General features: G+C 37.3%; 1 protein-coding gene across 2 annotated transcripts in view; it reads right to left on the reverse strand.

The window, feature by feature from the left end:
- LOC127413577 (vinculin-like) overlaps window positions 1–21,877 on the reverse strand; it is an 82,776-nt gene that overhangs the window by 22,828 nt on the left and 38,071 nt on the right. For both annotated transcript variants that reach the window (XM_051650829.1, XM_051650828.1), the window contains exons 3-9: window positions 17,513–17,663; window positions 14,050–14,158; window positions 13,344–13,466; window positions 12,413–12,573; window positions 5,252–5,342; window positions 3,333–3,480; window positions 1,501–1,654 (exon numbers count right to left, since the gene is read on the reverse strand). In XM_051650829.1, coding sequence (XP_051506789.1) covers window positions 1,501–1,654; window positions 3,333–3,480; window positions 5,252–5,342; window positions 12,413–12,573; window positions 13,344–13,466; window positions 14,050–14,158; window positions 17,513–17,663 — 937 coding nt within the window. The remainder of the gene's footprint in view (window positions 1–1,500; window positions 1,655–3,332; window positions 3,481–5,251; window positions 5,343–12,412; window positions 12,574–13,343; window positions 13,467–14,049; window positions 14,159–17,512; window positions 17,664–21,877) is intronic.

Below are 21,877 nucleotides of genomic sequence, written 5' to 3' on the forward strand. Positions count from 1 at the left end.
AATTAGAGATGATCATGAAGATTTACAGGGTCATACCCAAAAATGTTCGACATGGTTTAGAGGGACTTGCATTTTGCACTGACTTGCACTGACAAAATGCTGTTTGATTTCATGTTACTTGATGTTTAATATGGTGTTAAATAGTGTGTAATTCACTATTTTCTAAAGGAACAGCAAACATATATTGAATTTTCCATTTGGAAACATAATCCCAAATGGAGACTGGAAATTCAATGGCAATTAATTTATTGTTTCTATATGAATTTTGGCAGACACTGTGTGTTCATTAGGAAGTGCAAACACAAATACACAAATTGTGAATGCATTATAATTGTCACAATTTATATGTCCACAAATATAAAACTCATTCAATTTCAGAAAATAGTCCTGAATAATAAATAATTCCCAAATAAAGTCCTAAACTTCCACAGTTTAATGAAAGGAGTACAAATCAGTACTTAATACACTTAAAGCTGAAGTATGTAATTTCTGCACCACTGGCACCACCAAACGGAAACATAAACTTTGTTTTCTGACAATGCCCCCCATCTGCTGTTGGTCAAACAAAGAGATAGTCCCGCCACAACTCACGCCATTGGTTCAATAACGTTGTTGGGGTGGGTCTAAGTGGGTCGCTTAAAACAAACAGAGCAATTTTCAAAGTGCCACAGAAAGATGGTTATTGATGGCTTACTAATAGTTGTCTCTGCATATTAAACTGGGATAGAAGGTACTTTAACACATAAAAAGTTACATTCTTCAGCTTTAAAAATCATATAATCAGATTAGATTACTTTACAAGTGTAGTCTGAAAGATTAGGTTACTGATTACAGTTTTAGTTGTGTAATTTGTGATCAGTACCAGATTACATTTCAGAAGTATTCTACCCAAAATTCCTTCCTGAGAAGGTTTATTGTGCGATAATGTCCTACTGACTACATTCTCCTGCTTATTTCTTGGCTACTTACCAAATAAATAAATAAATGGACATGAAATATTGATTTGAGTTGAATTTTTTTTTTTATAATAAAAGAAGAGACCACAGAGTACTTTAAGAGACATCAAACTATCAAAGCTATGTAGAGAGTTGGTTGCCAGAGCTGATGATCAAATATACAATTTAGCCGCAAAATGGCATAATTGACCAATCAGAATAAAAAATTCTACAGAGCTGGATCAGAATTAAGATACAGGAGTGACACTCAGCACACGGAATCAGTCTGTTAATTAATCATATTTTAGGCTTTGTTGTTGTCAGAATTTATCTGTGGTTTTCAGTCAGTTAAAGATTTATGTAACAGCCATTTAGATGAGGACATGTCTTTAATTATAAGTACCCATGTGTCCTCTGGGATGCATATTAAAATCTCTTCAATTCAAAACTACAACTGGAGACTCCACAATGACATAAGCACAAAGACTAAAGTCTGAACACACAAAACCACTAATGGAACCTCAGAGCATCTTTATGCTTCTGTTAAACAATCATTGATTTTGACCTGGGCAGTGTCAGTTCTCTTGGCGATGGCTTGCTTGGCACTGGTCAGGGCCTCCAGCTTCCGAGCAGCATTCTCCACTTTCCCCACCAGAATATCCAGACCCTGAGCTACCTGCTGAGCTTTCCGCATGCCCATGGGGGTGGCACCCTGACCTCTGGAGAGACAACATTGAAGAATAGGGTCACAGACAGCACAGAAAAGAACAATGCTCATTATAAAATGCAACTAACCATATACATTTATAAAGATAACAAAGAGAATAGGCTTTTTAACTTTTAAAAGGAGTAGAAAACACTTCCCATGTCTTTTGTTTTCGACGTTTAAAGGCTGTACATCCATCTATGCAAGCTAAAAGAAAATATGACCAAGACTACATTCAATACAGGTTACATTTGGTAATGTGGTCCACACTTGATGTCCAATGTTAAATCTGGGTCCTGAAGCAAAACCAGTTTTAGACCACTGATTTGTATGATCAGAAAACCAGCAAAAGGCAAACATTTTTGCAAGGAGGAGAGAATGACACCATAATAGCTTTTAGAGATTAAAAATGTTTGAAATGCTCTAGAAAATAAACTATCCTAGAAAACACTGTATGAAATTAACATGCAATAATCATCTGAAAGGTCAGTTAAAGAGTGTGAGAGTGATCTGTGGGCAGGCAGTGGGCCACGGCGGCCTCCGATTATCCAGCCCTTCAGCCTTTAATCTGCTTTCCTTGAGTCTCTCTAATGAAGTCAGAAGCCAGTGTCTGATCTCTCACTCTCTGCAGTTCCAAACATCCCTGACACATGGGCCCATACTGCACCACACTGTTGCTTTCTTCTCCTGCATTCAGCACTCAGGGATAAATTATCCCTGGAGAATTAAAACTGTTAACAAACAACATCTAATGTGTTGATCATAAAACCTGACACACTTTTTTGTGTTGTTAATTACAAGCTGTTAAATCCCCTGAGGCACAAAACACAGCTATAATGTGTTGCATAAAGGTGGATGGATGTCATTATGAACAGCACACAGCTGCATTAATGCATAATTCACCTCACATGAGCGTTATGGGAACATGTGTTGGCATTTGACTCTCTGTGTGATATGCTGAACTGAGTAATTTATTAAGTGGTTGAATCAGCAATACAATGGGCTGGTGATTAGCGGTAGGAATCAGCAGGGACCTTGCAATATGATATTGTATTGATATCTGTGTCACAATATGATAATATTGCCATTTACGATTAGTGTATTTCAATTCAAAACTGTGATATATTGCAATCTTTAACTCGTTCATTTCTCATTTATCTTCAATGGACTTTAGTGCTTTGCGCAACAATTGCTGAACTTCCTGCTTCAATTCATCATGGAGCCATAGAAGTAGCAAAGGCATGTCAGTGTCAGTAAAAAAACATACACAGGCAATAGCGTATGCAGTTCCAGTGTGTTTAATAGTGCACGAATCCCTTGCGGATATACTTACAAAAAAAAAGTAATAAACTTCTAAGCTCGTTCTGAGTTTGTATTTTGGTCGGAAACACTTGCTCGAGTGCTCAATCTCGTTATTCCCAAAAACATTCATGTAATGATTTAACTAAAAATATAGATGTTAAAATATTATTACAGTATTGTGAGGTCAACTACTGCAATACTTTGAAATTTAATTTTTCCCAATATTTCAAAGTATTGCAAAATTTCACCTCACAATTTTAAGGATGGATGGATGGATGGATGGATGGATTTTTTCCTGACCTCTACTAGTGATAAAACTGATTACTAATTGCTCCCTAACAGGTCTGATTGTACTTCCACTTTCTCTAGGTGCACTGAAGGGGGCGTACCTGATGCGCACATCTGACACCTGATCAGTCATCTGGGCAAGGGTCTTGGCTGTTCCCAGAATCTCTCTCCTCTCTTTCCCCACACAAAGCTCTCCTACTTTTCCTGCTTCATCCAGGATCTGACGCACCGCATGCTCTCCTGGGTCTCCTGTACGAAAACATTCACAGCAGCTGTCAGAGAAGCAGAGCTAGGCCACAACACACACACATCTTTAATCCATTTAAATAAAAATGATAACGTTAAAATGAGAACATGGCCAAAATATACTATATATGCAATTACTATAAATATAAGCGCTCCATGTCTTTATAACACATATGGCATTAACAATTTCAAAAATATTTAATCATTTAGATTTTAGTCTTCTGACATAAGACTTGATTGCATCTGTTGTAAAAAAAAAGTACATTTTAATGTCAAGTGTATTTTAAAGTCTACCTATGCAAATAACAACACTATAGAACTGTAACTGTACATAAATATTTCAAGATGTAAAGACACACAATTCAAATTTTCAGAGCTTTGTATTTGAGATATTTCAATAAACATAGCAACAGATTCAGTGCAAATATGTGCAGCAATGCTATGCTAGAGAAACTTACTGAAGGCTAAATGATAAAAAAAAAAAAAAAAAAAAAAAAAAGGCAAATTCCAACAAGAGTGAAAGACTAAAAGTAGCAAATCTGTACTTTTCTTTTACTTGATAAATGATATGGACACTGGCAATATGAATACTGTCTCTTTAAGTAGATCGGGCACTCTGTGCAGTTTGTTCAGATAAAGTCCCCTTATTTTGTACCATGCCGTGCGGTTGCATCTGTATTAATTTACTTTAAGTATTCTTTTATTTTGTGAATAATAAAGAATATTTTTATTATTATAATTCTGCACTGCAAGGAGGATTTCAGAGATTAACTGACTGAGATTGTGAGACAAGAGTCAGTATTGAACATGTCATGGTCTGCTACCTGAAGCACGTTCATTCATTCAGATAGTATCTGTTCTCGCTGGATCTTATGCAATCCATCCCTCCCTGTCAAGTGAAGCATCCATGTGATGGCGTAACAGCCTATGTATCATCTCTCACAGCCCAGTCTTTCATTTGTTTGGGTATGAGACGATAAAACAGTAGAGATTATATATAATATAGGCTGCTATAATCCAGAATGCAATTCTGATTCCTTATATACCAGATACGGACTGTTGTCAACTGTTATGCGACACATGACTGAAAGTTTAATAATCAACATGCAGACCTGTCGGCCCAATTTTTGAGTGGCCCACCAGGAATTCTCCCAGTCCTCATGATTAGCCACTCCAGCCCTGTGCCAAAAAACTCATAATTTAGTATTTTTAAGACCACTTTCTAACCTTTCTTTGATCCTCAGAAGTAATCAGGTCATTTTTAGCTGCTTTGCCTGTAATACTCATATGTAAGCGCATTTTATGCATGTAAAATAAGATACAACGTTGGGATCCTTCGGGAGGACATTCATAGCAGCAGGTGTTACACACAGCGGGCAACAATTCAAGGTTTGACAGACTTTCCCACATTTTACTGTAATCATTAGCTCTTATCATATTATGAAATATAATATTTATCCTAATTCTCCATATTACCTCACTGTGAATGGGCAGGCCAAGTTGGCAAATAGGCGTCTTTGACTTGTAAATGTGGACGGTCATGTATGCATGTGTTCAAATGGATCTGTCTGAAATTTGCAAAAGGTCATAGAACGGGCCTTTTTTAGCAGCTTTGTTGCAATAAATGATCCTTTTTCACTGGAGTAGTGTTTATTTCTGAAAGTTACATGATGTTTAGAATACTGAACTCATTTATCTCAAAATATCAAGGAAAAGTTGATTCCTCGTTTTCTAACCCGGAGCAACTGATTATGTGTGTAGTTATTAATGTTACCTGGTAGACCATTAGGATCCCTCAGCCAGCCTTTAGCCTGAGCCATCTTTGACTCAATCAGTGCTAGTGCTCTTTTCATGGCCTCCGTGTCCTTCAGGGAGAAAGAATGAAGTTAGTGACACAAATGAAGACAAACATACTAACCATACTTGCCCACAGAACAGGATTTCATAGCATGGATTAGAGAGGTTATAAAGCTATAGTAGTACTGTAATTGCAGTATATCTTTGCTCACATGAAGGAGTGGATGCTGAAGGGAGGGGTCTCTGCAGCACAGATTGACCCTTCCCTTCCCTCTGAAGGACATGAAGAGTCTCTCCTTCTCTCAGTCACACACAAAGTAAGAGAAGGCATCACATAATCATCACTTCACACCCCATTGCACCACGCACACATTTAAAGGAGAACCTGTCTGGTTTACTAACTCAACTGTGTCTATGGCTCTCCTCTCTACTGCAGTCTACAGCAAGGTAATCTGCAATCTGTGTAGACAATGCATTCAGTATATACATTTTCGGAAAAATGATCAAATAAAGATCATAATAGGTAGAGGCAAATGAAGGTCGCTGGTTTAAAATCATGTTTAGTGTGAGTACTGCTCAGAGTCAAAAGTAATCTGGTGAATTATCAGCTTTTAGTCTCTATTACTATCAAGCAACACTATCACTAAACACCATACTTATCATTCTTCTTCCAGACAAAACTTTATTTAATTCAACATCATCTGTGCGATGGACATGACTTATCGATTTTCACCTGACAAATGACATAAGACAAAAAAAAAAAAAAAAAAAAAAATCCCATACACTTCAATTGAAAAGGTTCGCCACACATATCCAGGGATCAGAATATCATAGAAACTTGATATCAGAAAGTAAGATACCATTGTAATGCCCTAGCAACAGCTTAGCAACAACCAAAACACCCTAGCAACTGCAAAGCAGCGCGCCCCAGTCAAATCTCAACACTAGAATATCAAAAAGACGTGGGGGTGGGTTCTTTAAGCTTGGAGTAGAGTACATAACTCCATTGTCCTGGGGGCGGGTTTTGACCAGCAAGCACAACTCACATTTTCTTTAGAAATCAAGTTTTATTTTATTGTCTTCCAACATTAAAGCAGGACAAGACAATAATAGATGGTAAAAAGGACTGATAATTGAGTTTCTGCTTGTGGCGTTTCCAGCAGGAGACACTCTGGCAGCTTAAATCGAAGTCAGAGCCAATCAGGAGAGGCAGACAGGCAGGAAATTAACCCCTAACACCTGCTCCTGCTGCCTGCCCAGCAGCTATTATACTCCATCTCCATCTCAGATCTTAGAGTGCCAGAGCATTACTGTATGGCAGTACAGTATCGTTTTGCACAGACAAACAAATCTATCTTTCACACAACTCTAAAATATGCAGCTAGATTGACACACACACACATACACACATACGTGTATACTGTATAGGCTATTCTTAATCAGTGTTTATGGGTTGTTCTCCAGAAATCTAGATATTATTGAACAATATAAATTGACTTGAGTGGCAAAACTGTACAATTTAAGAGAATTTTTAGAGATTATATCTTTTAATATTTTTTTCTTTTCTTATCTCATTGTTAAACTGTTTTAGTCTTGTTTAAAGCATAAATATGACAAAATATAGTTACCAGTAGGTTTATGCTTAAACAAAGAAAATACTATCTGCCAATGGGGTGAGAAAAATATACTTAATTTAAGTGAGAACAAGTTCATTTTTCTTACCCCATTGGCAAAAAGTTGTTGTTGGTATTTATTTTTCTTTTTTTTTCATGACTTATCTTACCGTATGTCATTTTGCTTCTCAAGTAAATTTATCTTGTTTTAAGAAAGTTTAAATATATTTATTGGACAACAAGTCAATATTTAAAATACTCCATCTCAGCTCAGAGTAATGCTAGCATTACTGTACGGCATAGACAAATCTACCTTTTTAAATGTCCCTAAAATATGCAACTAGATGTCAACATGTCAACTCGCTTTCATAAATGTGTATCAGAGAGGCAAAATAAGTTTAGAGTGCAGCTATGCTGAAGCGAATTGATAAAGTGGGAGGCATAAGCACAAATAAAATCAACGGGACTCTTTCAGCTACAACAAATGATCAACCCAATCCATTTCTCTGCCTACTTTGCCTGCTATCCAGTTACTGCTGCTTTCAAGCCAACCAATCAACATCCAGCAAGACAGATCACATTATTTGTAGGCGGATGAGGAATTTCCTATTCGTGTGCACTATTAGATAAAGTCAGCTCAGGATTGGGTTGCATTCTCAAGCTGCAAAGTACAGAATAATGCCATATGAACTTGTTACGTTTTTAGCTGTTCACTTCAGAAATCATATCCTTTCGTTGTGAAAACTTCATGAGAAATATAATCTGAAAATACTGTTTACGTATGTACACTACCAGTCAAATGTTTGGACACAGCCACTGTACTCATTCTTTATTATTACTATTTTTCACATATTAGTAGTCAAAACCATGAAACAACAAATGGAAGCATGTGAACTATGTAGTGATCAAAATGTTAAACAAATCAAAGCTATGTTTTATTTTAGATTGTTCAAAGTATCCATCTGGGATGCTTTCTAGCTATATCTACAGAAAGTAAATATATAATGATATCCAGGTATAAAGGAAACCTAAGCCTTGCCTTATAATGGTGCATTAGTTATTCACATCAAATGCTCTTTTCCTAAAGAGCACAAGAGTTCAGAGACAAGCCAGGATATCGGAACCAGATCAATATTTTATGACAGACCCATTTGAACATTCTCTGCTCATCTATGCAATGAGATTATGCTCTGATTTTATGGCAGATATCAGAAGCACCTGTTGTGGGGAATTTCAATGGGTGTGGACTGATGCAAACAAAAAAATGCTCGTCCATGGGCTTCAAGAATAAGATACTGCAAAACTTTAGCACCACTCAATTTGGAAGTTATTACATTTTGAGAAAAATCAAAACAGATGAATCATGCACAATAAGACCATGAACATGTATTAATTAAATAAGGATATATTCTGATTTCATGTTAAATTATAATGTAATAATTACTAATAAATGCCAAGGTTTATATTGAATGAGGCAACAAGTTATAAATTAGATGAAAAGTAATTTTCTCATTACAGTTTATGAATGAAACAATAAATGAGCCTGGAAATACAGTGGCTTTATATTTCATAATTCATTCTCTGTGATGTGATTTTTCAATTATCTGTTGTCCAATGTCGGTGTTTCTTTGCCCACTCTAACCTTTTCTTTTTGTTTTTCTGTTTCAAAAATGGCTTTTTATTTGCAATTCTTCACATAAGGCCTGCACCCCTGAGTCTTCTCTTTACTGTTGTACATGAAACTGGTGTTGAGCAGTTAGAATTCAATGAAGCTGTCAGCTGAGGACATGTGAGGCGTCTATTTCTCAAACTAGAGACTCTGATATACTTATCCTCTTGTTTAGTTGTACATCTGGCCTTCCACATCTCTTTCTGTCCTTGTTAGAGCCAGTTGTCCTTTGTCTTTGAGGACTGTGGTGTACACCTTTGTATGAAATCTTCAATTTCAAGCATTGTATAGCCTTCATTCCTCAAAACAATGAGTGACTGACGAGTTTCTAGAGAAAGCTGTTTCTTTTTTGCCATTTTTGACCTAATATTGACCTTGAGACATGCCAGTCTATTGCATACTGTGGCAACTCAAAAACAAACACAAAGACAATGTTAAGCTTCATTTAATGAACCAAATATCTTTCAACTGTGTTTGATATAATGGCAAGTGATTTTCTAGTACCAAATTAGCAATTTAGCATGATTACTCAAGGATAAGGTGTTGTAAGTGATGGCTGCTGGAAATGGGGCCTGTCTAGATTTGATCAAAATGACTTTTTTCAAATAGTGATGGTGCTGTTTTTTTACATCAGTAATGTCCTGACTATACTTTGTGATCAGCTGAATGCCACTTTGGTGAATTAAAGTACCAATTTCCTTCTGAAACAGCAAAATCTGTACATTATTCCAAACTTTTGGCCTCCAGAGTAAGTGTTGTCATTTCCAAAGACAGGTGTTAGTGATTAACTGAAAGAATAAAGGACAGTGAAACAGTGTGAGAGACTCGATGAGACTGAAGGATATAGAGGGTGCGAGATGGAACAAATTTATTGTTTAAGTGTTTGTTATTGTGTTGGGTTTCTGAAAAACAGCATCCCTTGCACAAATCAGCATATAAGATAAGATATCAAGCAAGGCTTAATAAAGGCTTCTATTGGACAACATGAGATAAAACAGGGACGACTGCTAAAACACACACACACACCCATACAGTTAGCAACATTGTGAAGAAGACTGCCTGCATATAACACAATGATCTGGCATGCAATTTGTTGAATTACAGAGGGGGAGAGAGTTGAGCTTACCTTCTATAGGAAGGGAAAAATGGAAGAACACAGAAAAGAAAGAGAGCACAAAAGAAATGTTTAAAGAGTTATATCAGGGCAAACAGAAAAACAAAAGTGACAGCAAAGTAAATGAAAGCTTAGGAAACAAATTTCGAGAGTAGAGTGATTTGATATGGAAATATTTAATATGCATGCAAAGCAAGCGAAGGGTGTCATCAGTCAGTGCGAGGGATTAAATTATTCAGTACAGTTCAGTGGAGTTTGCCAATGTGAAATATGTAGATTGTTTATCTAACTGTCACTGATGCTATGTCTGTATATGGTGATGCTTTTCTATCTTTGTTTATTAGGCCCCTGTTTTTAGAGACTGTCATATCATGTAGTCCCTGAATTCTAAGCTTGACTGTGAACAGTGCTAGAAATGGAACAGATTATTACAATAGCAGATTGGATGGGTGTGTCAAATTAATTCAGGGAAAAACACTGTATGAAAACAAAGATACACCAAGCGGCCTAATAAAGTGCAACAGTGAACGCCCACTTCTTAAGCAATCTTAGTTTGGGAACTATTTTCTTCCCTTCATTTTCTCCATAGGCATTACAAAACATGCTTCAATAAAGAGTTGAATTCAAACCAAAACAACCAGCTCCAAGAGTTATTTCATACAAGAATACAAAACATTACAACTTTTGGCTCAAGACAAGACTAACCATCTTTTATGAGGCAATGAACTACTGACACCATGAAGCATTGTGAATGACAAGCAATGGTACAATATAAAACAACTGACTCTAAGTCATTGTTTAAAGTATAAAATATCATATATTTAAAATGTATTGCAGAAACTTACAATATATAAAAATAGTAGATTACGTCATTCAGAATGCTTTATGGAAGTGATCACTGCTGAGAAATTCTGCCAGAGACAATTTAGCAGAGATGGGCCACTTCTATTCAAATGAATGGGAGAAATTGGAACGCCCACCCAAGAGGCTGTAGCACCCAATGGTCAACGGATGTAGAAAGGAAGTCCCGCCTTATAGGTAAAAGAGCCAATCACCTTTTAGATACAGACATCGCCTGTCAATCATCTCAAGAACGCACATGTGCAATAGCTATACTAGCCGTGAACATTGTGTTTTTTAGCATAATCTGAGGTTAAGCAGCACAATTTATGATACCAGTGTTGTCATATTTTACCTGCTGATTTGAAATATGCTCTTTGATTGTAATCTTGACCAACCATTTTTTACATTTCAGTTTTCCCCATTCAAGCAGATAGCAGCTGCACTGGCATGACTGGAAATAGTCCGACAATTATAGGCCGACAGTGGACTGACTTGCTAGAAAGACTTTAGGTGCGTCTCAGTCAGCTCCCTAGTTCAGTAGTCAGGGCACTGATCAGGGAGTCAGCCATTTTTAGGGCTGTCTCGATTGCAAAATCGTTCCAGTGCACTGAACAATTTGTTCTCTAAAAAATCCCACAATGCACCGTAAAAACCAGGGAGCATCGTTGCTACCTATATTCCCTTACCAGAAATGTCATCATGTCTTCTGAAGTCTCTCAAGTCGTTAGATGACGAGCACAAGTGTAAAACTATGAAGTCCAAGCCTTATTTTCTCTTTAAAAGAGATGTTGTTTGTAATGTCTTTCATTCATAATTACCATGAAAGTGAAACAATCGTTTAAATATTACAGTTGTTAAAAGGTTTAAAATACACTCCTATATATTTTTATTTCTTTATTTATGCCATTTACCTGTTATAATAACACTGTACAATTGAATATCTTCAACGAAAATGTATGATAGTGTCATTTATATAGCGGTGGTGCTGATTAACATGATATTCCATGCGTGAGCTTGTTAATGTGTCGCAGGTAATTGAGTCATAAGTGTCCCAGTGTGCAGTGGATGAACACCCTTACCAGTGCCTGAATTCATGTTCATAATATACTGATTCACGACATAGGGAGCTGAATGAGACACAGGGTTCGATTCTGCTCTGATTCTCATTTCCACAGTAACAGCGTGTTTTCTGATTAGTGGATCTCTCTTCAGAATTTTGGGAAGTGTAGTTCCTCAATGGGAATTCAGCAATTCATTTTTTTTTTCCATACTAGCATGCTGCTTATACAGAAGCATGTTCCCTTGTTTAACAACCTCAGAGCTCATGGAAAGTCTGTCTTGAAAACTTTATATGTTTTTGCTCAATCAATTTTTCTATGGAGGAAATGAAAAGGATTTTATATCCAGAACCTGACTGTTGACCTCTTCACCAATGCCACTATTATTCCATGTGGGTTTGAGTGATGCATCTAAGCTTGTAAAAATTGTTTGATAAACTTGTGCATGGGCTGTTAGCCAATTTGTACCAATCATGGCCAGTTTAGCATAGTGTTTATTTAGAGAAGTAACTTTTTAAGACCGGGTTGCTCTGGAAGGAAGGGCTGAAGTATTGGAGTGTATATGTGGGTTTACTTAGCTCTATCTTGGAGACACATTTATCCCCAGAATTAGCAAAATATGACAAAACCTCCCTTTGGGGGCATTTTGAAAAAATATTCATAAATAAATATTTGTTTGTTTTTTATTCAAAAAATGTGTAATTTTTATTTTATGGGTAGGGTTTGGGTTACTCTGTTTTATTTGTAACTAGCTTTATATAAAACAGAAGTCTATGATATGTCCTCATTTAGAGTAAATATGTGTGAGTGCATATGTGTATGAATGTGATAAGGGTCTTACTTTGTTGGCCCAGGCATCCTCATCCCAGGAAGTGAGTTGCAGCACTCTGATAATCTCATTGATCTCAGTGCTCATCTTCTCAAACGTGTAGTTTCTGTTCTTCAGGGCCTCCTCCACACCATGGCTCTTAGTGCACTTGGTTGTCACAAAGATTTTAATGGCTGATGAACAACAACAAAAACATCTTTTTTAGTCCCACTTTTATGAGCCATCTAAAAATACTGTGGAGTCTAAAAGTATGAATTCACAGGTGAAAATGCTTCTATTTTTGCATTTGAAGTTTAATTTGGAACACAAAATGAGATGTTAGGCAGTATGTTAACCTCAGTCACTATTCACTTTCATTGCATATTTTCTCATACAAGTAAAGCGAATAATGACTCAGGCTAACATACTGCCTAATATCTTCTTTTGTGTTCTATGGATGAAACTATCCCTTTAACATGGTAAATGTCACAAATGTACTTATTTGATTAAAGACCCGGAAATAGGCAGAATCCTAAATATTTCAGATTCATTTTAATCTTAACGTTTCTTTGTTTTACATTTTTCAAAATTCTCAAACATTCTGTATTTTTCAAGGTCTCAATTTTATTTTTTTGAATCCCAGATTTTCAGTGTGGATCCCACAGTATTTTATAGATGTATTTGGGAGTGCTGTTCATTCATAATGATGTGTACAGCAATCAGGCAGCCAATTATCACCATACGACTATCCATATTTGCATACATTGCCATTAAAGACTTTCTGCTGTTGCAGACAAGCCACCATCAACCTTGCTGAGCCAACTGCAGAGAGAAAGCCAACTGGAAGATGTGAAAAATCTCTCCCTCCTAGTAAGGCATCAGCGGATAAATGACTGCAATTATCAGTGTTGCCATATCAACGGCTGGCACACAGACCTGGCCCACTGCGCACACACACTCTCACCTGATATAAGCACAGGCAGCAGTTCCTTCACTGTGTTCATGGAGGTGACCAGCATCACACGGTGCTCCTGGTGTGTCAACTCTTGTTGCCGCTCATCAATCATCTTTGCCATTTTTGTCATGCCTTAGAGTTATCAGGACAGCAAAATAAATCAATATAGTGAAGATATTCAGGGTGATAACACAGCTTTTACATTTATGATAGTTATTAACATGAACAAAACTCCAAATTCTGCTCGTGATTGCTACAGTCTTTTCAGAAATTGTAATCATAACAGGGGAGTAGCAACCATCCACTTTTACAAATTTTTTCAAAGTTTCAGCCAATATTTGAAGAAATGTATCCAGCCACATAAAGCATTTAAGACCAAATAGTAACCTTTGTCAACACATTTCTTCAGCAGTGGACTAAAAGAACACACAAGGTTAATATACTATGGCCAGTGCCCACTTACCTTCATTTCAGCAAGGACTACTGGGCAAATGTTATATTATGCAATTAATATTCATAAGCCAAGCTGAAAAGCGTTATAATGTGACACATTCACACTTTCAGATTGTTCCTCCTATTCCTCTGAATAATATTATAATTATCTTCATAGTAATCTTCGTAAACATTTTAGCCCACTCACAGACCACAAAAAATAAAATATATATTAACAAAGTGTGCAAGGCAACACAACATAAAGGAAAGTTGACTTAAGTACCTGGTCCAAGGTTTTTAGTGTAAGTGACTAAGTCCTCCATGGTTTCCACAACTTCTGCTACTGTCAGGTACTCAAGAATGCCCTTACAAACACGAATAATTTTACGCACCTGAAAAAGAAAAAAACAAACAAACAAAAAAACACTAATGATGTAAGAAAACAATAAGAAAATGTCTCAAACATTGCTGGTGGCAACTACATTCTTAAAGGTGAAGTATGTAATTTCGGTGCCTCTATTGTCACCAAACAAAATGACAAAAATAATAGCCATTTTCTAACAGGTTTCCTGAGCATATCCTAACATAACCAATGGTTGAATAACTAGATAGTCCCATCCTAAACTCACGCCATAGGTTGAGTGTATGTTGTGTATGAGTGTATTGCTATTTCTGGCTGTTCAGGATACTCAAACAAACAGAACAATGTTTTGATAGTGTCACACAGACACAGTGTCTACCCTTTTGGAGAAATCAACCTAAGAATGGATTACTTACAGAGCCCTATTTTAAGAGCACTATGCCTTAAGACACTATGCTATACGTCATTTGCACAAAGTCAGTGGGCATGGTCATGAAGTTTTGATATTTTCATGTAAGCATGCACTAGGTATGTCTAGGCGCAAGTGTAGGCGAAATTGCACGTGCAAAGCACTGAAGGGCTGGGTCAAGTCCAATTTTATTTAGAGGTTCTTCTCCAATTATTGCACCATCCTCTTATATATTCCATTTTCTCAACGTCGATATAAATGAAGACAGCCCATTTATAAGAATTTGGTAGTGTAAATGGTGTAAATGGGCTGTATGCAATGCATCCCCTGCTCTGTGACTGTTTTGTCGCCCACGTTGCTGTGGACCGCGATGCACAGTATGTGTTGTATGTTCACTATCTGGGACGATTGGCTCTCTTCCTGCTCACGCATGATTCATGTCTTTTTGAAATACTGTATGCTTTGCTTCTCTCCTATTGTTTATTGTTTTGTAATGTATATTTGTTATATGTTTCTTTATTTAATGTTTTATGTTTAATTTTCTTTACAGCTTCCTTGAGGTTTGGAAAGGTGCTATACAAAATAAACCTATAATAATAATTGTTATTATCTTTATTATTTTTATTAATCATATTGATCTACTGACACACAAATCATGGCTAAAATTAAAAGCAGGGACTAAAAACGGTTCAAGGAACGAAAACAAAAATCGAAAACGGACAAAATTGTGTGCAAAGCATAAACGAAAACGGGAACAAAGTGATTTTGAATTGTTCTGGAGTGAAAACGTTATTTTTAAATGCTGGTAAATGGTTATAACCGGTTAATTTCATTCAGATAATTTTTTCATGAAACCAAAGACCAAAGGGTTTATCACAGTACATTTTTAGAATTACACCACTTCATGTTGCCCAAAAAAATGAAACTGCTGCATCACACATTTCTTTGCCTAACTGCCCATTGTGGATATCACATTCTGTAAAGGAAGACCTTTTAACAACTATTTATAATTACTACATATACATGCACGGTTTATCCAGAACTGCAAATGCAGGAACTGATTTTAGACTCTGCGCCGAGAATAGACATGGTTCTCAAACGTCTTAACGCAATTACCTATTTCTCAGGAAAATAGCAAATTGCACTTTGTGCCACTTCATTAACAGACAATACACCCACAGTTTGCGCGCATACACCCACAGATAGCACAAACACTCCCACACCCACTTGTGCTGGCATGAAAATTGTGCTTAGAATTTACATTATCACCAAAATTGGATAAGATGTAGCGCACGGTCGTTGCGCTTTGCCGTGGGCCTAGCGCTGTCATGAAAATAGAGCCAATAAGTTGTCTCTGCATAAGCTAGGATAGATGAAAGTATTTTAACATCACAAAAATAACACTGTTCACCTTTAAGCAGTGAGGAATTCGGATGTTTTATTCTTCAGGTCTCTGACCCAAACAGGCAAACCCACAAGCTATAGTGCCATAACATAACATCATACTCACTCGATGCCCTGTAAACAACACAGCCCCTTGAGAAAGATGATAGCGGCACTATTAATAGAGCTCAGAGAGTTAGCTTTCACCACAAACTGATGATATAATATCTCCCTAGTAGGTACACATACACACCACACAACCGGATAATATTTCATTTGCTCAATTTTAACATTTCATGACACATGTTAGAACGTGTATTAGTTATGCATATTGTAGTTGGAAAACACTAAAAATGGTTTTAGAATACTGCAGTTCAAAGTCACAGCAACTACACATCTAAATGAAATTAGGTCTCTTAGACAATGATCTGTTCTGTGACTGACAGGTTTGACTCAACTATGCTCAGATTTAGAGAAAATGGAGTGTGAAATTATGACTACTAAAACCTTAAACCTTAAAGTTTCATAATATTATTGACATAGTTACTGTGTTTTGCCTTTGTACCATTAAAAAAAATGCCTCATATGTTCTGATTTAATGAAGCATTTTATTTTGTGAATACACATTTCAAACACATTTACATTGGGGCAGTGCTATGTGTTCAGTTTCATATCGTGTCTTGTGATGAGGAATCTTGTGACCAGCAGAAGCTAAGCACTAACTACAAAAGTAACACACTGATAGAAGACATAATGTGTGCACAGCGGCTCTCTCAGATCATGTGCTCCATGTGAGCTTCATTATGCTGCGGCCACACGTTTAGCACACAGGGAAGGCTGAGTATGTCACATTATGACACATTAAGGCCACCAGTTATTCCGCCTGATAAGGGACAATATGTTTAATGTTGTTTGGCCAGAAGAAAGCTTTGATCCAAAGAATTCAAATTCAGAACATGCCCTAAAGTGATTATTCACCAGAAAGCAGTTTGAACTATTAGAGTTTCACATAAAAACAATATGAACATTTTACACAGAATCTTTCACAGAATTAATGATGTTTAAAAAGCAGGCACACATCCAGTAATCAAACAGTCAAAGGCACATAAATCACTTTTGACAAGCAAATTGTTTAAAATATATTAACAGATAATGATCTAGCTGTCTGCCAAATCGTTCTCTCAAAATGTAATATGACATTTCCCAGAGCCAAGATGCAACGCACTCTCAAGGTGAAATCGTAAGAATTCATACGCGACAATTACTTGCTTCTGTCACACACAACAGAGTCCTATCATGTTTACACACTCTACTGATCGGTTAGGTTTAGATAAGGGGATTGGGTTAGGGCATAATATTAATAAGCATGTCCTTAACGCCTAGTGCATGGAACTCGCACTTACTTTCGCATTAGACATCCGGGCATTTGCATGTGATGAAATCATATGAATTTATACAAACAAATTTGTACGAAATCATACAGAATAGCCAACTCGTAAAATATGTACGAATTTTCATGAGATAGGGTTGCAAGATGTGATGTCTACACTAAGCAGGGCTTTGGATTAGACAGTTTTGTTTTCCCATTTGTACCTCTGCCTCATCAAAGGTAAGAAGCAGGTCTGATGTGCCTGAGAGGATGCCCCGGGAGCCATCGATGAGGTAATCTCTTGCGGGGACAGAATACGGGTCTGTCGTCAGCATCCGAGCTGCCTCCACCAGCTTTGCACATGCATTCTCCACCCTGAGAAACAGAGAAAAATCATTTGATACCAGTAAGTACTATTTAACCTTTTATAGTGGTTTGAACAACACAGAAAACAGTTAGAATCTGAAAGTCCTAAAAAAAAAAAATATTTAACATGAATTCCAGGGCTTTCCAAGTATTCCACGTTAGTAGACAAACAGATCTATAATGACCTGCTCTATCAGAGAAACTTTACTAAGTATTTTAAAGGAATACTTTTTTACAATTCTGTCATACAGTAATTTACTCACCCTAATTTTGTTCCAAACCCGTTTGACTTTATTTTTTTTAAAAGAAAGATTTTTAATGAACATCCCGGTCCATGTTTTCACTACAATGCCAGTGGATAGTGCCTCACTTTAAAGCTTACAAAAGCATCCAAAAGTTTCATAGAAGTAGTCAATGTAACTCAAGTAGCCATGGCATACAAAAATATGTCAAAATTTAATTCATGTTCAGTGGAAATCTGAAATCTGCGTTTATGAGTGCATTAGAGAAACTTGCTCACAGTGGCATGCATCTTCATGCAAGAATGTTGTTTTAGCGCTAAATTATTAGAATTATTATTATATGCTAAATTATAGCAAAATTATTCTTTTGTGTTTTGCAAAAGAAAAGAAAAAAGTAATATGGGTTTGGAATGGCATGAGGGTGAGTAAATAATGACAAAATTGATAAACTATTCCTTTAAAAGGTGAGGTATGTAGTTTCTGTGCCTCTAGCAACACTAAACGGAATCGCAAAAATAATTATGTTTTTAATGTTTTTAAACAGGGATCCCGAACACTCCCCTGTCTTCCTTTGTTCGACAAAAACAGATCCAGTCTTGTCCCAAACACATGCCATTGGCTGAGCCAATTTTTCTGTTTTGGGCTGTTCAGGAACAGAGAAATGTTTTGATAGTGCCACAGAGCCACAGAGTTAAAATTTTCAGGGGAATCAACCTATGAAAGGCTTGCTTATAGTTGTCTCGGCATATTAAAATGTCATTGAATTAGGTATTTTAACACTGAAAAAAAATGACACACTTCACCTTTAAGGAAATAATATGTAACATTCAGTGCACAAAGAAAAAATACCCCTTTGAAGGAAAGAAGAAGTGGCATTGCTAACTGATTTAACTGCAATTTAATCTTTGGACCAATAAATGTTTACATCAAGATTATTTAAAAAATCAATTCCTTGAACTGAGGGCAATGAGTAATCCCAAAGCCATCCAGCAACCAGTGTAAAACTGCTCCTAAACAAAACTGGATAGCACTGTATTAATATGGTGAGGCCTTTCTTTATCATTTTTCTGTGATGAAGACCCAGATTTACGTATGCACCTCCTTATATGAGGCACCACCCGAGTGTCAGTCAATACAACAGAGTCTGTATAGAGAGAGGTTCACATTTCCTGTCATCAACCACATGTGTGCTGATTGATGAGCTCTGTGCCAGCCTATGTTTATGGTGCCAAATGTGTCAGCTTTGAGAGTCTTTCTGAGGATTTTGCTGTCTTTAACCGAGTCCATCTGCCCAATCCATTTTATACAGAGAAGCCTAGGATCAAAACCACTGGAAATGTTTTTAACTTTTCCTAGAAAATCCGTGCAAAACTTACCACCATAATGCAATGCTATATTGTTATACGGTGTGCTACGAAAAACCTAGTATTTTCATAATGAACTATTCAGTGGGATATCTGAGAGACAAGTCGACTAGTCGGTCTAAAGGAAGACATGCAGCTTTAAAAACGCAAGGTTCATGGAGTGAAATGCTGAAAAAAAAAATGTAAATACAATTTGAAACCTCACTACTCAACTTTTTCATTGGTGGATGGCCAGTCAACACTGCAGACCAATCCCTAGTTCTGAGTGGCTTTTAACTTATTGTTATGCAGTTGCTAGGGTGTTCTGGGTGGTTGCTAGGGCATTGCAAATTGGTTGCTTACTGGCCTAAGTCAAAAGAGCCCATGTCTCTTTGATATTCTGGTCCCTAGATATGGCTCAGGTACCTCCTACAATGCAAGTCTATGGGATTTTTTGCATGTTTTATCATCGGGCAGTCAAAAATCATCAGTTCACTTAGAAAATAAATAACACACTTCTCCCTAATAAGCTGCATGCACTGAGGTATGCTTCTGTTGCATAAATGGTGCAGGAACAGTTAGGGGTTTATTATTAAGAACAATAATAATATATATATATCTTTTTTTTCTCCCCTTTTTTGCCCCAATTTGGAATGCCCAATTCCCAATGCACTTTAAGTCCTCGTGGTGGTGTAGTGACTCACCTCAATCGGGGTGGCGGAGGACGAATCTCAGTTGCCTCCGCGTCTGAGACCGTCAACCCGCGCATCTTTTAACGTGGCTTGTTGAGCGTGTTATCGCGGAGACATAGCACATGTGGCGGCTTCATGCCGTCCACCACAGCATCCATGCACAACTCACCACGTGCCCCACCAAGAGCGAACCACATTATAGCAACCACGAGGAGGTTACCCCATGTGACTCTAACCTCCCTAGCAACCAGGCCAATTTGGTTGCTTAGGAGACCTGGCTGGAGACACTACGCATGCCGTGGATTCGAACACGTGAACTCCAGGGGTGGTAGTCAGCGTCTTTACTCGCTGAGCTACTCAGGCCCCATGACCAATAATAATATTGATGCTTTCCTTAGCAAGCACCACTCTAAACATTTACTCTAAATTTAGTCTCCATCTGTTTCTCAAACAAAATTTGGACCTGCTTAGTATGAGTAATCATATCACAGTTAGTCAATTCATTTTCCCCATTATTTCACATTTGGAAAATCTTCTAAAAAAGGATACCCCTTTGGAGCTCGATTAGTTAGGGTTATGGTTAGCCACAGAGAGAAGACATGCAGGGACTATATTGGCCCGTCAACACCACTGCTGTTTTGAGGATACTCCATAGAGCAGGACAAGCACACCACTTATCAACTCAACTCAATTTTATTTATAGAGCACTTTCAAAAACCACACTGGGTACCAAAGTGCTGTACATGGAGTTACACAAAATTAAATAAATAAAATCACATACATGCAGCTTAAGAATACAACAAGCATTTGAAACTGACAAAGACAAGATAAGAGAACTTGACACAGTACAATTTATAATGCAATTAATTAAAAGCTAAAGAAAATAAATACGTTTTTAAGGCCCCTGGAAAGACACTAGAGACGGAAATGATTTCATGGCCAATGGAAGCTCGTTCCAAAGTCTAGGGGCTTCCATCGCAAAAGCTCTATCACCTTGAGTTTTAAGGTGAGATCGAGGAACGGACAGACACAGCTGATCACCAGAGCGGAGAGACCTTGAAGGTTGATGCAAACTTATTAAGTCAGAGATGTACTCTGGTGCTAGACCATGGAGAGCCTTAAATACATATAGCAACACTTTGTACTGGATTCTGTATTGGATCGGTAACCAATGTAGGGAAATCAATACTGGGGTAATATGGTCTCTTTTCCTGGTTCCGGTTAAAAGCCTAGCAGCTGAATTCTGGACCAGCTGCAGGCGAGAGAGAGAGGCCTGACTCACACCCAGATACAAAGCATTACAATAGTCCAGACGAGAAGACACAAAGGCATGCAAAACCTTCTCCAAATCATCAAAAGAGAGGATGGACTTCAACTTTGCTAGAGATCTAAGATGGAAAAAGCTATTTTTAACAACAGCATTTATTTGCCGATCAAACTTGAGTTCAGGGTAAAAAATAACACCCAGGTTTTTCACATAGGAAAGTTTTTTCCCTGGAAGCAATGAAAATTTGCCATCTAAATTTACCCCACATCCCCTTTGACCAAAAAGAATAAACTCTGACTTATCCTCGTTTAATTGGAGAAAGTTGTTTGCCAACCAACACTTCACATCGGCCATGCATTTATACAGAGACTCAAAAGAGGGTTGCTTCCCATGTTTAATAGGAAAGTAAAGTTGAGAGTCATCAGCATACAGATGGTAGTGTATGCCATGCTTATCAAAGATCTTTCCTAATGGAAACATGTAAAGGGAGAATAAAACAGGTCCCAAGATGGAGCCCTGAGGAACCCCACACATTAAAGGAACAACTGATGAGGAACAGTTCTCTAAACAGACTGAAATTGTTCTACCCTTGAGATATGAAGAGACCCAATCCAAGGTTAACCCCTGAATACAACCTGGTCTCTTAGGCGATCGTTAAGTATGTCATGATCAACCGTAT

The sequence above is a fragment of the Myxocyprinus asiaticus genome, chromosome 23 (genome assembly GCF_019703515.2).
Source record: "Myxocyprinus asiaticus isolate MX2 ecotype Aquarium Trade chromosome 23, UBuf_Myxa_2, whole genome shotgun sequence".
NCBI lineage: Eukaryota > Metazoa > Chordata > Actinopteri > Cypriniformes > Catostomidae > Myxocyprinus > Myxocyprinus asiaticus.